The 14278-nt window shown below is 44.4% G+C and overlaps 1 protein-coding gene across 2 annotated transcripts; it reads left to right on the top strand.

Annotated features, from left to right (window-relative positions):
- Nucleotides 1-1738: 1738 nt before the first annotated feature.
- On the top strand, nucleotides 1739-14027 carry wdr55 (WD repeat domain 55). Of its 2 annotated transcripts, none has more exons than XM_033046579.1 (8): nucleotides 1739-1874; nucleotides 2552-2697; nucleotides 6733-6833; nucleotides 7707-7794; nucleotides 9729-9908; nucleotides 11322-11421; nucleotides 12310-12479; nucleotides 13044-14027. In XM_033046579.1, exons 1-8 carry the CDS (start codon nucleotides 1860-1862, stop codon nucleotides 13366-13368), a joined length of 1125 nt encoding a protein of 374 aa, XP_032902470.1. In that variant the 5' UTR covers nucleotides 1739-1859; the 3' UTR covers nucleotides 13369-14027. The 2 variants fall into 2 exon arrangements, with proteins under 2 accessions (XP_032902470.1, XP_032902469.1); XM_033046578.1 differs by lacking the exon at nucleotides 1739-1874 and adding an exon at nucleotides 1917-1949.
- The last annotated feature ends 251 nt before the right edge of the window (nucleotides 14028-14278 follow it).

Here is a 14278-nt window from a genome sequence, read left to right on the forward strand (position 1 = left end):
AATGAATCCAAATTTTGTAAAACAAATCCTTTTATTTTTATTAATATGTTTTTGTTCGTTTTTTATTATTATTATTTTAATCTTAAAATGAACGTATTTAAAATACCAAAGTAAAAGAAGATTCAACGAAATAATCCTATATCTAATTGAAGTTTCTTGGATGCGGCCTTATTGGATTACAGCTAATTTCATGCGGCCTTCCAACATGAAAAGGGTTCCCCACCTCTGAACTAAACTAAGACTAAACTAAAACTCCAAAGACGTACTGGTTTCGAGCCATTTACAGTGTATAGATACATGATAAGGGAATATGGTGAGGAATAGAGGCTTAAGAGTGTGTGTTGCGATTGTAATATGAGAAGGATTAAAATGACCAAGAGTATAAAAATTAAAAAAAAAGTGCAAATCCTGCTCCACTTTGACCATTGAAGGGTCAGTTTTCCAAGAGTCAGTGGGAATTTTTCAATTTGCTTTACAACATAGATCATTCAGTCCATCAAGTCTATGCCATCTCTCAGTTTTATCCCACCAGTCCCATTCCCTCACTTAAATTTTCTCTGGAAGCCATTCTCTAACATGCCCATTAACTCTATTACATTTGTGCAAGGAAAGTTTACACATATCCTTGAATCTTTCTCTCTGTCTCCTGGTAAGATCTTCACAAGCCAAAGCTCAGATCTGCCTGAGGGTAATTAGGGTGTCAGTGTCGGGCACGGCAGCACGAGGGACACTGGCGTTGATTCAATTATTCTGCCAGTGGATGTGGAGGATTTTGAGGAAATGTTGGTGGTATCTTTTCAGTGCCTTGAGGTGTCTGCCCCACTCTCATCCAGTTTCTTCCCCACCCACTTCATCTGCCCAGCACCCACACACTCCTCCGACTCCCATCCTACCTATTTTATTTGGTCCCATATTCCACTTTCCTTTCCAACAGATCTCATCATCTGTTGCCCCTCCACTAATCATGTTCCAGCCTCAGTTATCTCCTCTCTTCTCTCCCCCAACCTGAATCCATCCACTGGTCCACCACTCCTCTCTGAACCCACTCAATCTATGTAAACACTTCCCCCACCCCTCTTCTTTATGCTACCCATCATCCCTCTACTCTTTTGGTCCAGATGAAGGGTCTCGATTTGGAAAATTGTCTGTCCATTTCCCTCCACAGGTGCTGTCAGACCCCTTGAATTTCTCCAGCAGATTGTTTTGTGCTCCCTTATCACAGTCCCTCCTTCTTCATAACTGGACCCCTAATCCTTCATCCCTGCTCCCACCTGCATTTCCCTGTAACTGACTCCACGGGAAAACCTCAGAACCTGTTACTGACACCCCCTTCTCACCCCTGCTATCCCCCCCCGATTCACTGCCAAGTCCTTTGCTCTCATCACTGACCTCTCCTTTGCCCCTGAACCGCCCCCATCACTGCCCTCATCATTGACTCCTCACCCTTCTGCCCTAAACACTACCCCTTCATTACCCTTGTCCCCTCCGCACCCCTGCACTTCCCTGTCATTACACTGTCTGCCTTCCCACCCCTCCTTTTCCCCATCACTGGCCCCCTACGCCACTGAACCATCTCCTCCTTCTGGCAGTGCCCTCATCATTGACCCTCCTCAGCCTCTGCCCTCTACCCTGACCCTCTTTGCACCCCTACATCTCCCCACCCCTCCCCTAGGCACTGCCTTCATCATTGACCCCATGAGCCACCCCTTGCCTCCATCACTGTTCCACTCCCTCTGCCCCTGAGACAACAACTGCCCTCATCACTGACCTCTTGACCCCAGACCCATCCCACTCTGCCCCCCCCCCCCCCTTGTTGCTAATGAACTTCAACACGCGGCAGCTGCATTCTGGGAGCCAACATGGCGCTGCCCACGGTGAGCGGTCGTGGTCGTGGAGCCCGTCCTGGGATCGGGTTCGAACGGGAAGGGAAAATGAACGCGGAGAGCTGGGTTATTGTGGGAAAGGGGAGAACGGACTGCCTGCCGCCTGCACCTATCCCAACGCCCCTTGCTCCATGTTCCATCTCCGGCGTCCCGGCTGCTATCTCCCCTCGCCTGAACTGTCCCATCCGATCCTCTCCCCCTTCCCCTCTCTCCCCTACTCCCGGTCATTCCTCTCCTTCCCCGCTCGGCAAATCCACTGCTTCCCCTCGCCCCCGGCCAGGTCTGAAGAAGGGTTTAGGCCCGAAACGTCACCCATTCTATTTAGAGATGCTGCCTGTCCCGCTGAGTTACTCCAGCATCCTACCCAGTCCTCTCCTTCCCGCTCCCACCGTTCTTTGGCTGTGTGAAGAGGCTCTCCTCCCGATTTGGTAGTTGTCTTGTGTTGGAGGGAACTGCAATGCTGGTTTACACTGAAGATCGACACAATATGCTGGAGTAATTTAGCGGGTCAGGTAGCATCTCTGGAGAAAAGGAATGGGTGGCGTTTTGAGTCGAGACCTTTCTTCAGACTCCTTGTCTTGTGCTTTCGGGATTGTTCCAGGCTATCTGGATTTGGAGCAGTGTATCCTGCAGAAACTATCCTCATATTTAAATATTCATTTCAACAGGATGATTCTGAAATTGAGGAAACAAAAGAGCCCCGTATACGAGAGACCCCAGAAGACATCACCTTTAGTGCCATTGTAAATACGATTGCTTTCCACCCAACACGAGATATTATCGCAGCGGGAGATGTTGATGGAGATATATATGTGTATGTATTTCTCTGTAGAGATATATTATGGTAACCAAAACAATGCTCTTAAGTATTTAGGTCAGGAAAAAGAGTGTAAGCCTTTGGACTACATTATACTGGTGGACATCAGCCTTCTGCAGATTGCCTTGCAGCTCATAATCAAAGCATAATGACTAGTAGGAACTGCAGATAGACACAAATGCTGGTGTAAATCAGCGGGACAGGCAGCATCTCTGGAGAGAAGGAATGGTTTAGGTTTCGGGTCGAGACCCATCTTCAGACTGAGAAACAGGAGAGACGGAGACAGAGATATGGAGAGGTAAGGTGTGCAATTCCATGACGTGCTGTTTAATGGATTAGAAGATACACCTATTAAATGCAAGGGTACATTAATAGGTAACATCTCTGCTAAGTTTCCGGTGTCTGTAATTGTATTGCCTCTTGTTCAGAATTGATTCAATATTTTTTACTTGGTGGATAGGGTGCTGTTTTGAAAATTTGATAATGGCCACGTCTAACATCGTTAAGGTGCTTTCTTGGCCATTTCAACAGTTGGGCACAATTAACGTTTTGGGGTCAGAGACCTCTCTTCAAAACTAGAAAATGTTTAAATTGCCTGTGGAGCTCTTTGACGCCATTTGAGCTTCAAAACTGCACAATGTAATTGTGTCATTTTATTTATTCCCTAAACCCTAATCTCCTGTTAATGCTTCAACTTCCAGCAAATAATGACTATGATATAGTTGGGATCACGGAGACATGGCTCCAGGGTGACCAAGGCTGGGAGCTGAACATCCAGGGATATTCAATATTCAGGAGGGATAGACAGAAAGGGAAAGGAGGTGGGGTAGCGTTGCTGGTTAGAGAGCAGATTAACGCAATAGAAAGGAAGGACATTAGCTTTGAGGATGTGGAATCGATATGGGTAGAGCTGCGAAACACTAAGGGGCAGAAAACGCTAGTGGGAGTTGTGTACAGGCCACCTAACAGTAGTAGTGGAGTTGGGGATGGCATCAAACCTAGGTGTCCTTGAGACTCTTGAAAGGCGCCCATAAAAATAAAATTTATCAAACAGGAAATTAGAAATGCGTGCAACAAAGGTAAAACAGTTAGAATGGGTGACTTCAATCTACATATAGATTGGGTGAATCAAATTGGCAAGGGTGCTGAGGAAGAGGATTTCTTGGAATGTATGCGGGATAGTTTTCTAAACCAACATGTAGAGGAACCAACGAGAGAGCAGGCTATTCTAGACTGGGTATTGAGTAATGAGGAAGGGTTAGTTAGCAGTCTTGTTGTGCGTGGCCCCTTGGGCAAGAGTGACCATAATATGGTTGAGTTCTTCATTAGGATGGAGAGTGACATCGTTAATTCAGAAACAAGGGTCCTGAACTTAAAGAAAGGTAACTTTGAGGGTATGAGACGTGAATTGGCCAAGATAGACTGGCGATTGATTCTTAATGGATTGACGGTGGATATGCAATGGAAGGCATTTAAAGACTGCATGGATGAACTACAACAATTGTTCATCCCAGTTTGGCAAAAAAATAAATCAGGGAAGGTAGTGCATCCGTGGATAACAAGGGAAATCAGGGATAGTATCAAAACAAAAGATGAAGCGTACAAATTAGCCAGAAAAAGCAGCCTACCAGAGGACTGGGAGAAATTCAGAGACCAGCAGAGGAGGACAAAGGGCTTAATTAGGAAAGGGAAAATAGATTATGAAAGAAAACTGGCAGGGAACATAAAAACTGACTGCAAAAGCTTTTATAGATATGTGAAGAGAAAAAGATTAGTTAAAACAAATGTAGGTCCCTTGCAGTCAGAAACAGGTGAATTGATCATGGGGAACAAGGACATGGCAGACCAATTGAATAACTACTTTGGTTCTGTCTTCACTAAGGAAGACATAAAAAATCTGCCGGAAATAGCAGGGGACCGGGGGTCAAATGAGATGGAGGAACTGAGTGAAATCCAGGTTAGCCGGGAAGTGGTGTTAGGTAAATTGAATGGATTAAAGGCCGATAAATCCCCAGGGCCAGATAGGCTGCATCCCAGAGTACTTAAGGAAGTAGCCCCAGAAATAGTGGATGCATTAGTGATAATTTTTCAAAACTCTTTAGATTCTGGAGTAGTTCCTGAGGATTGGAGGGTAGCTAATGTAACACCACTTTTTAAAAAGGGAAGGAGAGAGAAAACGGGGAATTACAGACCAGTTAGTCTAACGTCGGTAGTGGGGAAACTGCTAGAACCAGTTATTAAAGATGGGATAGCAGCACATTTGGAAAGTGGTGAAATCATTGGACAAAGTCAGCATGGATTTATGAAGGGTAAATCATGTCTGACGAATCTTATAGAATTTTTCGAGGATGTAACTAGTAGAGTGGATAAGGGAGAACCAGTGGATGTGTTATATCTGGACTTTCAGAAGGCTTTCGACAAGGTCCCACATAAGAGATAAGTATACAAACTTAAAGCACACGGTATTGGGGGTTCAGTATTGATGTGGATAGAGAACTGGTTGGCAGACAGGAAGCAAAGAGTAGGAGTAAACGGGTCCTTTTCACAATGGCAGGCAGTGTCTAGTGGGGTACCGCAAGGCTCAGTTCTGGGACCCCAGCTATTTACGATATATATTAATGATTTGGACGAGGGAATTGAATGCAACATCTCCAAGTTTACGGATGACACGAAGCTGGGGGGCAGTGTTAGCTGTGAGGAGGATGCTAGGAGGCTGCAAGGTGACGGATAGGCTGGGTGAGTGGGCAAATGCATGGCAGATGCAGTATAATGTGGATAAATGTGAGGTTATCCACTTTGGTGGCAAAAACAGGAAAGTAGATTATTATCTGAATGGTGGTCGATTAGGAAAGGGGGAGATGCAAAGAGACCTGGGTTTCATGGTACACCAGTCATTAAAAGTAGGCATGCAGGTGCAGCAGGCAGTGAAGAAGGCGAATGGTATGTTAGCATTCATAGCAAAAGGATTTGAGTATAGGAGCAGGGAGGTTCTACTGCAGTTGTACAGGGTCTTGGTGAGACCACACCTGGAGTATTGCATACAGTTTTGGTCTCCTAATCTGAGGAAAGACATTCTTGCCATAGAGGGAGTACAGAGAAGGTTCACCAGAATGATTCCTGGGATGTCAGGACTTTCATATGAAGAAAGACTGGATAGACTCGGTTTGTACTCGCTAGAATTTAGAAGATTGAGGGGGGGATCTTATAGAAACTTACAAAATTCTTAAGGGGTTGGACAGGCTAGATGCAGGAAGATTGTTCCCGATGTTGGGGAAGTCCAGAACAAGGGGTCACAGTTTAAGGATAAGGGGGAAATCTTTTAGGACCGAGTAGAGGAAAACTTTTTTCACACAGAGAGTGGTGAATCTCTGGAATTCTCTGCCGCAGAAGGTAGTTGAGGCCAGTTCATTGGCTATATTTAAGAGGGAGTTAGATGTGGCCCTTGTGGCTAAAGGGATCAGGGGGTATGGAGAGAAGGCAGGTACAGGATACTGAGTTGGATGATCAGCCATGATCATATTGAATGGCGGTGCAGGCTCGAAGGGCCGAATGGCCTACTCCTGCACCTATTTTCTATGTTTCTATGTTCCTAAATACTGTTCCTTTCATTGATATCATTAATTCTCCAGTCACACCCAAAATTATTCCCGCTAATTGCATTGTCACCCATCATCTTCCAGCCATTACTTTGCATTAATTATATCCTTAAGACTTAGAGTCAGACGCCAAAAAACCTCAGGTGCCCCCGTGGTTTCTTCCCTTTTAACCAACATCACTTTCACTGTGTTGTACGCAAGGAAGAAACATGGTTCTGTTTGATCTTATGCTTTTTAGTATTAGTGTTGAACAGAGTTGAATTATACAGATATATATGATTCTCTGGTGTATTGAGGCATTTAATCAATGGTTACAGCACCCATCTGAGGTGGGAGCACAGAAGGATGAGGGTACAACACCAAGCAGAGTATCAAGGGAAACAAAGGAAAACATTGGCAGGAAAATAGTGACCGTCTGCCTTGAATTGTGTTGCAGTTTCTCCTATTCGTGTGAGGAGTCTGGAAACCAGGAGCTGTGGTCCTCGGGGCATCACTTGAAATCCTGCCGGAAAGTGGCATTCACCGACAACGGGGAAGGTAGTGCCTCAATTTATTATCAATATTATCAATATTTGCAGGAAGGGGAGAGATGGGAGGGGGAGAGATTAAATTAATATTTTTCATCCATTTTTTTACTGAGGAGAAGATCAAGAAAGCTAACAAATTTAAACATAGGAGTTGTGGTGTCTTACTGCAGTATACAAATTGCCAAAGGTGGTTTAGTTCTAGTTTAGATTATAAATGCTTTGCTTTGAATGCTATCCAGTCAAATCATACCATGAATATATTAAACGTGATTAAAAAAGTGAAATGATTACAGTGGATAGTGGTAGATCCTCTTCGGTGACAACAACATATCAGACTTGAAGGGTACTTGAAGATTACCTAAAACATGGTGACCTTTTTGTACTGACTCAGTGTGGTCTCCTCTCTGACACTCTTATACATAATATGATTTGCCTAATGTATAGAAGGTTAGTCACTGAACTGCGTGCTAAGATACAGGATCTACCATCATATGGATAGGCATGGACTGATTCAGGATAGTATGCATAGTATGCGTGGAATACCCACAGATCTGAAGATTCTTGATGAGGTCACCAAGAAGATTGATCAGGGCAGTGCTGTGGATATTGTTTATGTGGTCTTTAGCAAGACATTTGACGAGGTCCTGCATGGTAGGCTATTCTTGACAATTAGATCACATGCATTCTAAGGTGAGGTAGTGGGATTCAAAATTTGCTCTTATATAATGACTCTGTGGGTTGTTGGATTTCATAGCATGTGTGTTATAAGAGGATCAGATGCTGGAATTGCTTAGCTGGTCAGCCAGCACCTGCAGGGAGATAACCGCACATGATTTCAGTGCGATCATGACTCAGAACTCACATGGTGTTTTCTTCTTTGCAGGACTCTTTACAGTTTCAAAAGATAAATCAGTTCACATTCTCAATGTTGAAAGAGGCAAGTTGACGAGGAGGATTCCCAAAGCTCACAGGTACTGACTCCCCCCCAAACCGAATGAGCGGCAGAAAGCAATGGGCGTAGTTGGGTGATCCAGGGCAGAGTTGGGACTGAGGCCATGCGAGGGGGAGGTCGGGGTGCAGAGTGTGAGGGTTGAAAGGAACGGTGATAGGTGAAATGCAAGGTGAAATGCAAAGTATGATTTATAGATGGTCATCCAACAGTAACAGAATGGACCTGTAAATGTGGAGTGCAGAGGGTGAGGATGATCCGTTTTGGAAAGTCAAATGAGGGCAGGACATAAACGGTAAATTGTAGTGTTCCAAGGAATGTTTAGTGCATGGAAACGGGGCCTTCAGCCACCAAATGCACGGCAACCATTGATAACTCGTTCACACTAGTTCTATATTTTCCAGCTTTCCCACCTAAACAGCGCAGGACAATTTACAGAGGCCAATTAACCAACAAACCCGTACACCTTTAGGATGTGGGAGGAAACCAGAGCACCTGGAGGAAACCAGGTTAAATTACCCTGAACAGAGTTTCAACCTGTGTTCCCAAAGTACTCATTGCGTCACAGGAACAACAATGGGCCTTTCGGTCCATCATCTCATTCCCCACACACTCCCCATTCACCAACACCTGGTCCATAGTTTTCTTTTGCCTTGGCAATTCAAGTGCTCCCTTACATAATTAAATGCTATGCGAGTACCTACCTACATCATTTATTCAGGCAGTGTGTTCCAGATTCCAACCATCCCTGGTGGGAAGAAATCTTCCTTAGATCTGAACTACACCTTAATCCCCTAACTTAAAACCTTTCCCTCTAATTTTGGATGCCTCTGATATGGGGAATAGTTTCCTATTATTTAGTTTATCAGTGTCCCTAACAATTTTGTACCCCTCTATCAGATTCCTCCTTGCCCTGCTCTACTCCAAGGAAAGCAAACCCAGCCTCTCCAATCTATCCATATAACTGAAATGCTTCATCTGGTGAATCTGCTGTGCACACTTTCCAGTGAATTGCATTCTTCCCGTAGCATTGCTATCAGATAGTACACTGTATTCTAACTGCGGCGAACCAATGTTATATTGCGCCATTATCTCCTGCACGTTGCGTCCTATGCCGTATTGATAGGCGTGCCTCACCTCCCTATCTACCTGTGCTACCATCTGCAGAAATCCTTACACTTGTGCACCAAATTGCCTTGTTAAGGTGTTTAAGAAGGAACTGCAGATGCTGGAAAATCGAAGTTACACAAAAATGCTGGAAAAACTCAGCGGGTGCAGCAGCATCTATGGAGCGAAGGAAATAGGCAACGTTTCGGGCAGATAATGTACATTATCCCATTTTCTCCTCCATTCCCACCCCCAACTCGATTCTCCAACTACAATGCTATTCTCCTACTTGTAACATAGTACTGTAAATTAATTGTTAATCTTCTCTGGCTATATCTATTTCATCAGATTAAATATGATCCTCATCTCAATTTATCCACAGCCTTTCATTTGTTTACTTGATTATATTTTAATGCAAAACATTTCTAAGTTCATATCACTTTTTGTACATTGTCCAATGTTGTTCTGCCTTCCCATCTGGGAATATATTCTCGTTTACCTCCCTTGAGTACATATGGTTCCCCCCCCCCCCCACACACCACCCCTCCCACCACATCGGACATCTCCCTGCCAATGCCTCCCCCCCCCTCTCCTGGGTCATGCCCTGCTGCCTCGCCACCCCTTTCTTTTCCCATTCTTCACCTGACACCCTCACCCACCTCCCATTCTCCTGCTTCTGCCATGTTGTTGACTTAAACAAAAAAAATATTCAGCCACAGGATCGTGTATCACCTATCACATAACTTAATGGATTCCAACTCCTCCCACCGATCCACTAGCCTTTCTCGCTCAGCCACCCTCCCATTTGCTTAACTTTAACCCTGGGTCTCTTGTTTTTATTTCCACCAGTGTTGCTATTAATAGCTTGAAGCTGATTGATGAAAATCTTTTTGCTACGGGAGACGATGATGGTTTGTTGAAAGTTTGGGATTTGCGGAAGGAAACCTCTTTCATGGAGATGAAAAACCATGATGATTATATTAGTGATATCACAATTGACCAGAATAAGAAGATCTTGCTTACAACCAGGTACAGAAACAACTCGGCTAACTGGATGGGTTCACCTTAAAGGTTGACTCAGTGAATAGTAGTTTTGCCTCTTAGGTAAAAATTTGATTAATTCATGCATACTCCATAGGCATGATGTTACATTGTGGTGAGGCCCTTTTGCAAATAAGGTGCTCTGCAAAGTGATCACCTATTCTGTGCTTGGTCTTGCTGGTTTGAGAGCACCAAATGCAGTAGATCAGGTTGGAGGAGGTACTAGTGAATGCCTCACCTGGAAGGCAGTTTAGGTCCCTGGAAGATGGTTCAAGAACATGTATTGCACCAACAGTAGCAGGGTATGGGGAGGGGTGGGTGAGGAAGGATTGAACCAAGGGTCGTAGGGAATGGTCCTTGCAGAAAGTGGAGAGGGGATGATATGACTGGCAATGGGATCATGTTGGAACTGAAAAAAGCGGTGAAGGATGATGTGCTGAATACTAAGGCCATTGGAGTAAAAGGTGTGGAGCGGGGAACTCTGTTTGTGGGAAGAAAGGTGAGAGTAGATGTGCTGGAGATGGAGGTTGGCCTCTCTATGTGAGGGTTCCATCAGCCATGGCACAGGGTGAGCCACATTTCCAGAGGAGGATGATCTTTTGCAAGTTGTAGAGCAGAATACCTTAGCTGGAAACAGATGCGGTGGAGACAGAGAAACTGAGAGAAGGGGATGGCATTCTTATGGGAAATGGGGTGGGAGGAGGAGTAGTAGTTGTGGTAGTCTATAGGTTAATAGTAGATATTGGTGGATAAGTTTGTCTCCTGATCTAGAAAGGGAAGAGAAGTGTCAGAAATAGACCAGATGAATTTGAGGCTGGATGGCCATGATGGCGAAAGTGTTGAAGTTGACAAGATGCACCACGGCAGCATTAGCGTCGTTGTTGATGTGGTGGACAACGATTTGGGGAGTGGCGCCAGAGTCGGATTGAACAAAGACAGTTTCATGTAACCAACAAAGCCAGATGCAGCTGGGATTCATGAGGCTATGTTTGTTGCCTGCATTCTTTTTGTGACCACGTAGGCTTCCTCAAGGTGTTCCAGTTTTCTCCAACATCTCAAAGACACGTGGGTTGGTTGGCTGCTTTTGCTATGAGGAGAATAAAGTGAGTTTAGTGTAAATGGGCATTAACTGTCAGTACTGATTTAATGTGCCAAAGGGCCTATTCCCATGCTGTGAATCCATGATTCTACAACTTGTACATAAGTCACTGAAACTCCAGACAGAGAAGGCACAAGGTCGGGATCGAGCCCAGGCCACTGGAACTGTGAGACAGCAGCTGGCATGCCACTAGCATGTATTGGTTGTTCCATCTGATCTCTTCTGCACCTTGTGTTCTCTATTAATTTGTCTCTCCCTCCTTCTGCATAATGGCTTCTCACATTGTCCTGTTGTCTCTCTAGTGGTGATGGTACGATGTGTGTTTTCAACATTAAGAGACGCCGCTTTGACCTGCAATCAGAGTTTCAGGATGGTGACCTTACATCACTGGCTATAATGAAGGTGAACTCTTGCAGAATTGAAATGTATTTGGATTAAACATTGTGAAACCAATGGCCATGATTGTTAACCACAGGGTAAATTCTTACAAGAATATGTAGGTGAGGTAAAACTTAGTAACCACAAAATAAACTTTAAAAGCACGGAAAAAGGTCATTCAATCCACCGAGACCGCGCTGACCATCGATTGCCCCATACACTTAACACAATCCTACGCACTTGGGACAATTTTACCAAAGTCAATGAACCTACTAATTTGTACGTCTTTGGAGTGTGGGAGGAAACTGAAGCACCGGGGGAAAAACGCACTCTTTCATAGGGAGAATGTACAAACTCCATACAGACAGCACCCATAGTCAGGATTGAACCTGTGTCTCTGGCACTGGAAGGAAGCAGCTCTTCTGCTGCGCCACTGTGCCGCCCTTACATAATACCTGTGACATGACAGCCAGAAATGTATGCAAGGCATAAACTACAGCTAAACTAATGTTGTACGCTGTTCTAACATAATTCCCCTGATCTTGTGCACCAACGAATAAGGAAAGCATCCCTTAATCTCTTGTAACTACCACTATCCTTAAGAATCCTTGAACATTGACTCCAAGGATAACACTGGAGTCCTCCCATTTATTGTACGTTCCCTGGCCTCGTTGCACCTTCCCACCATGCCCATTTCCCTGCAGTCTGGAACACCCCTCAGTATTCCAGGGCCCACAGGGCCGAACTTGCAATTTTCTTTAACATGCCCCTTTAGTTTATTCACTTGCTCAGCGGTTACAGGATGAGCTGACTGAGTGCAGCACCTTCCCCTCAATGAGGCAGAGGCTGGTTAATGAGACTGGAACCCAGGCAGAGTGCGGTGCTAATTAACCTTCTTCTGTTTGTGAACAGGGAGGCGGCAAGGTGGCCTGCAGTTCATCAGAGGGAATGATCTACATCTTCAACTGGAATGGGTTTGGGGCAACCAGCGATCGATTCCAAGTGCAGAGAGAATCCATTGACTGTGTCGTGCCGATCACTGATAACATTCTTTGTACAGCTTCCATGGATGGAGTTATCAGGTGAGAAAGCACGTGTTGTAAAGCATCTTCTCTGCCCCTGAGTCCTTGCACTCAGCCTGTTATGTCCTGAACAGTGTGATGCCCACCATGTTGTTTCTCCCCACCCCCCACGGGTGGGGCGCTCTCTGTGCTCATTCTCCTTACGGCATCGTGCCCACCACGTCCCTTCTCCGCCTACTGGAATTGATAACCTGTACTTGGGTTTTCCATTCGAAAGGTAACAGTTATGATTATTGAAGTGTGAGGATTATGCACTTTAGTTAGTCAAAAGAGATTAGGCAGCAGTAAGTAATACAATGGGGATTTTGGAAAAGAATGTTCTGGGAAAACTTCTCTATACATTTTTAAAGGCAGTATGAGAAATTATGTGTTTTATTAATAGAAGGATAGAGTTTGATAGGAATCTCACCAATCATAATTAGGATTTAATTGGAATATCTTCATTTCTGGGACCAGACATTAGAAAGAATGTCAAACCTTTTCTCAGGTGAAAATATACTTGTTATCACAGTATGAAGCTTCAATAGTGTGCGTGTCTTCAAATCGTGCGTTTGTTTCTCCCAGGGCCGTTAATATTCTTCCCAATCGAGTGATTGGGAGTGTGGGGCAGCACCCCGGCGAGTCTATCGAGCAGATTGCCAAGTCCAGAGAGGGCCATTTCCTCGCCAGCTGTGCCCATGACGAGAAGGTGAAATTTTGGGATGTCTCTAACTTGCTTACAGTCATTGTTGATGACTACAGGAAACGGAAGAAGTCCGGAAAGCTGGAATCATTAAGCAAGAAAGCGTTTGGCTATGGGCCTGGGAATGGCTTTTTTGCTGATCTTGCAGAGGAAAGTGTCGAGGGAGAAGAGAACAGCAAGAGCGACGATGAAACCTTTGATGCATAGTAGGCTGTGCCTTTCCTGTGCCCTGATCAGTTGCCAAGCTTTGTGATTGGATTATGTCATCTCGTGCAACAAAAAGCTCATCTTCCTCTTAACTTGTGCATGTTTGTGCAAATGAGTGGATCCCAGAGTCGATATTCTGCCAAAATAGATTTCTTGTGCAGAAACTTCTTCCATTTACAAAGTTGGGTTGTTGACCTGAGAGTTGGGTTAGTTGTGCTTCTGAAGTCCGGCAAGGACTCTGGCTTCCCCCCAACTCCAATTGTGTTTTAGTTGGACAAAGAGGGAAGACAATGGTAATTGTCTGATATAGTTTGTCTTCAGAATTGGTTCAATGGACTATTAATCCCACATATCAAAATACCCTGCATTTCAGATGTAAATATCCCGTTCAATTTTAAGTTTATTGTCATATGCATGAGTACAGCTCGGAACAGATAAAAAGAAAATCCTTTGCTATAAAGAGCAATTACTCCATAGATTGAAACATCAAAGACTGTTGTATGGTGTTACAATATAATGTGTTGGCAGAAGCCAAAGGACAGAGTGACTCCATGTGACCACCCAAATGTTTTGTTCTTTCCATCTGTGCTGATTTTATCACACTTCTGCCTAATAAAATGATTGTGTACATTCTGGTAAAAAATAATTGGTTTAAAAAAGGGAATTATTTGTCTTTATTATAAAGTAAGAAATATGAGTGGAAAACAGCAATGGTTGATAATCCATCATTTTCACACAGAGTGGTGAATCTCTGGAACTCTGCCACAGAAGGTAGTTGAGGCCAGTTCATTGGCTGTATCTAAGAGGGAGTTAGATGTGGCCCTTGTGGCTAAAGGGATCATGGGGTATGGGGAGAAGGCAGGTACAGGATACTGAGTTGGATGATTAGCCATGATATATTGAATGGCGG

This window comes from Amblyraja radiata, chromosome 29, assembly GCF_010909765.2.
Source record: "Amblyraja radiata isolate CabotCenter1 chromosome 29, sAmbRad1.1.pri, whole genome shotgun sequence".
NCBI lineage: Eukaryota > Metazoa > Chordata > Chondrichthyes > Rajiformes > Rajidae > Amblyraja > Amblyraja radiata.

What these genes read in the sequence shown, in the direction of transcription:
- wdr55 (XM_033046578.1), top strand. An exon ending in CATCACTGGCTATAATGAAG is followed by an intron (nt 11,422 to 12,309) that starts GTGAACTCTTGC and finishes GTTTGTGAACAG; the next exon opens with GGAGGCGGCAAGGTGGCCTG. An exon ending in TCCATGGATGGAGTTATCAG is followed by an intron (nt 12,480 to 13,043) that starts GTGAGAAAGCAC and finishes TGTTTCTCCCAG; the next exon opens with GGCCGTTAATATTCTTCCCA.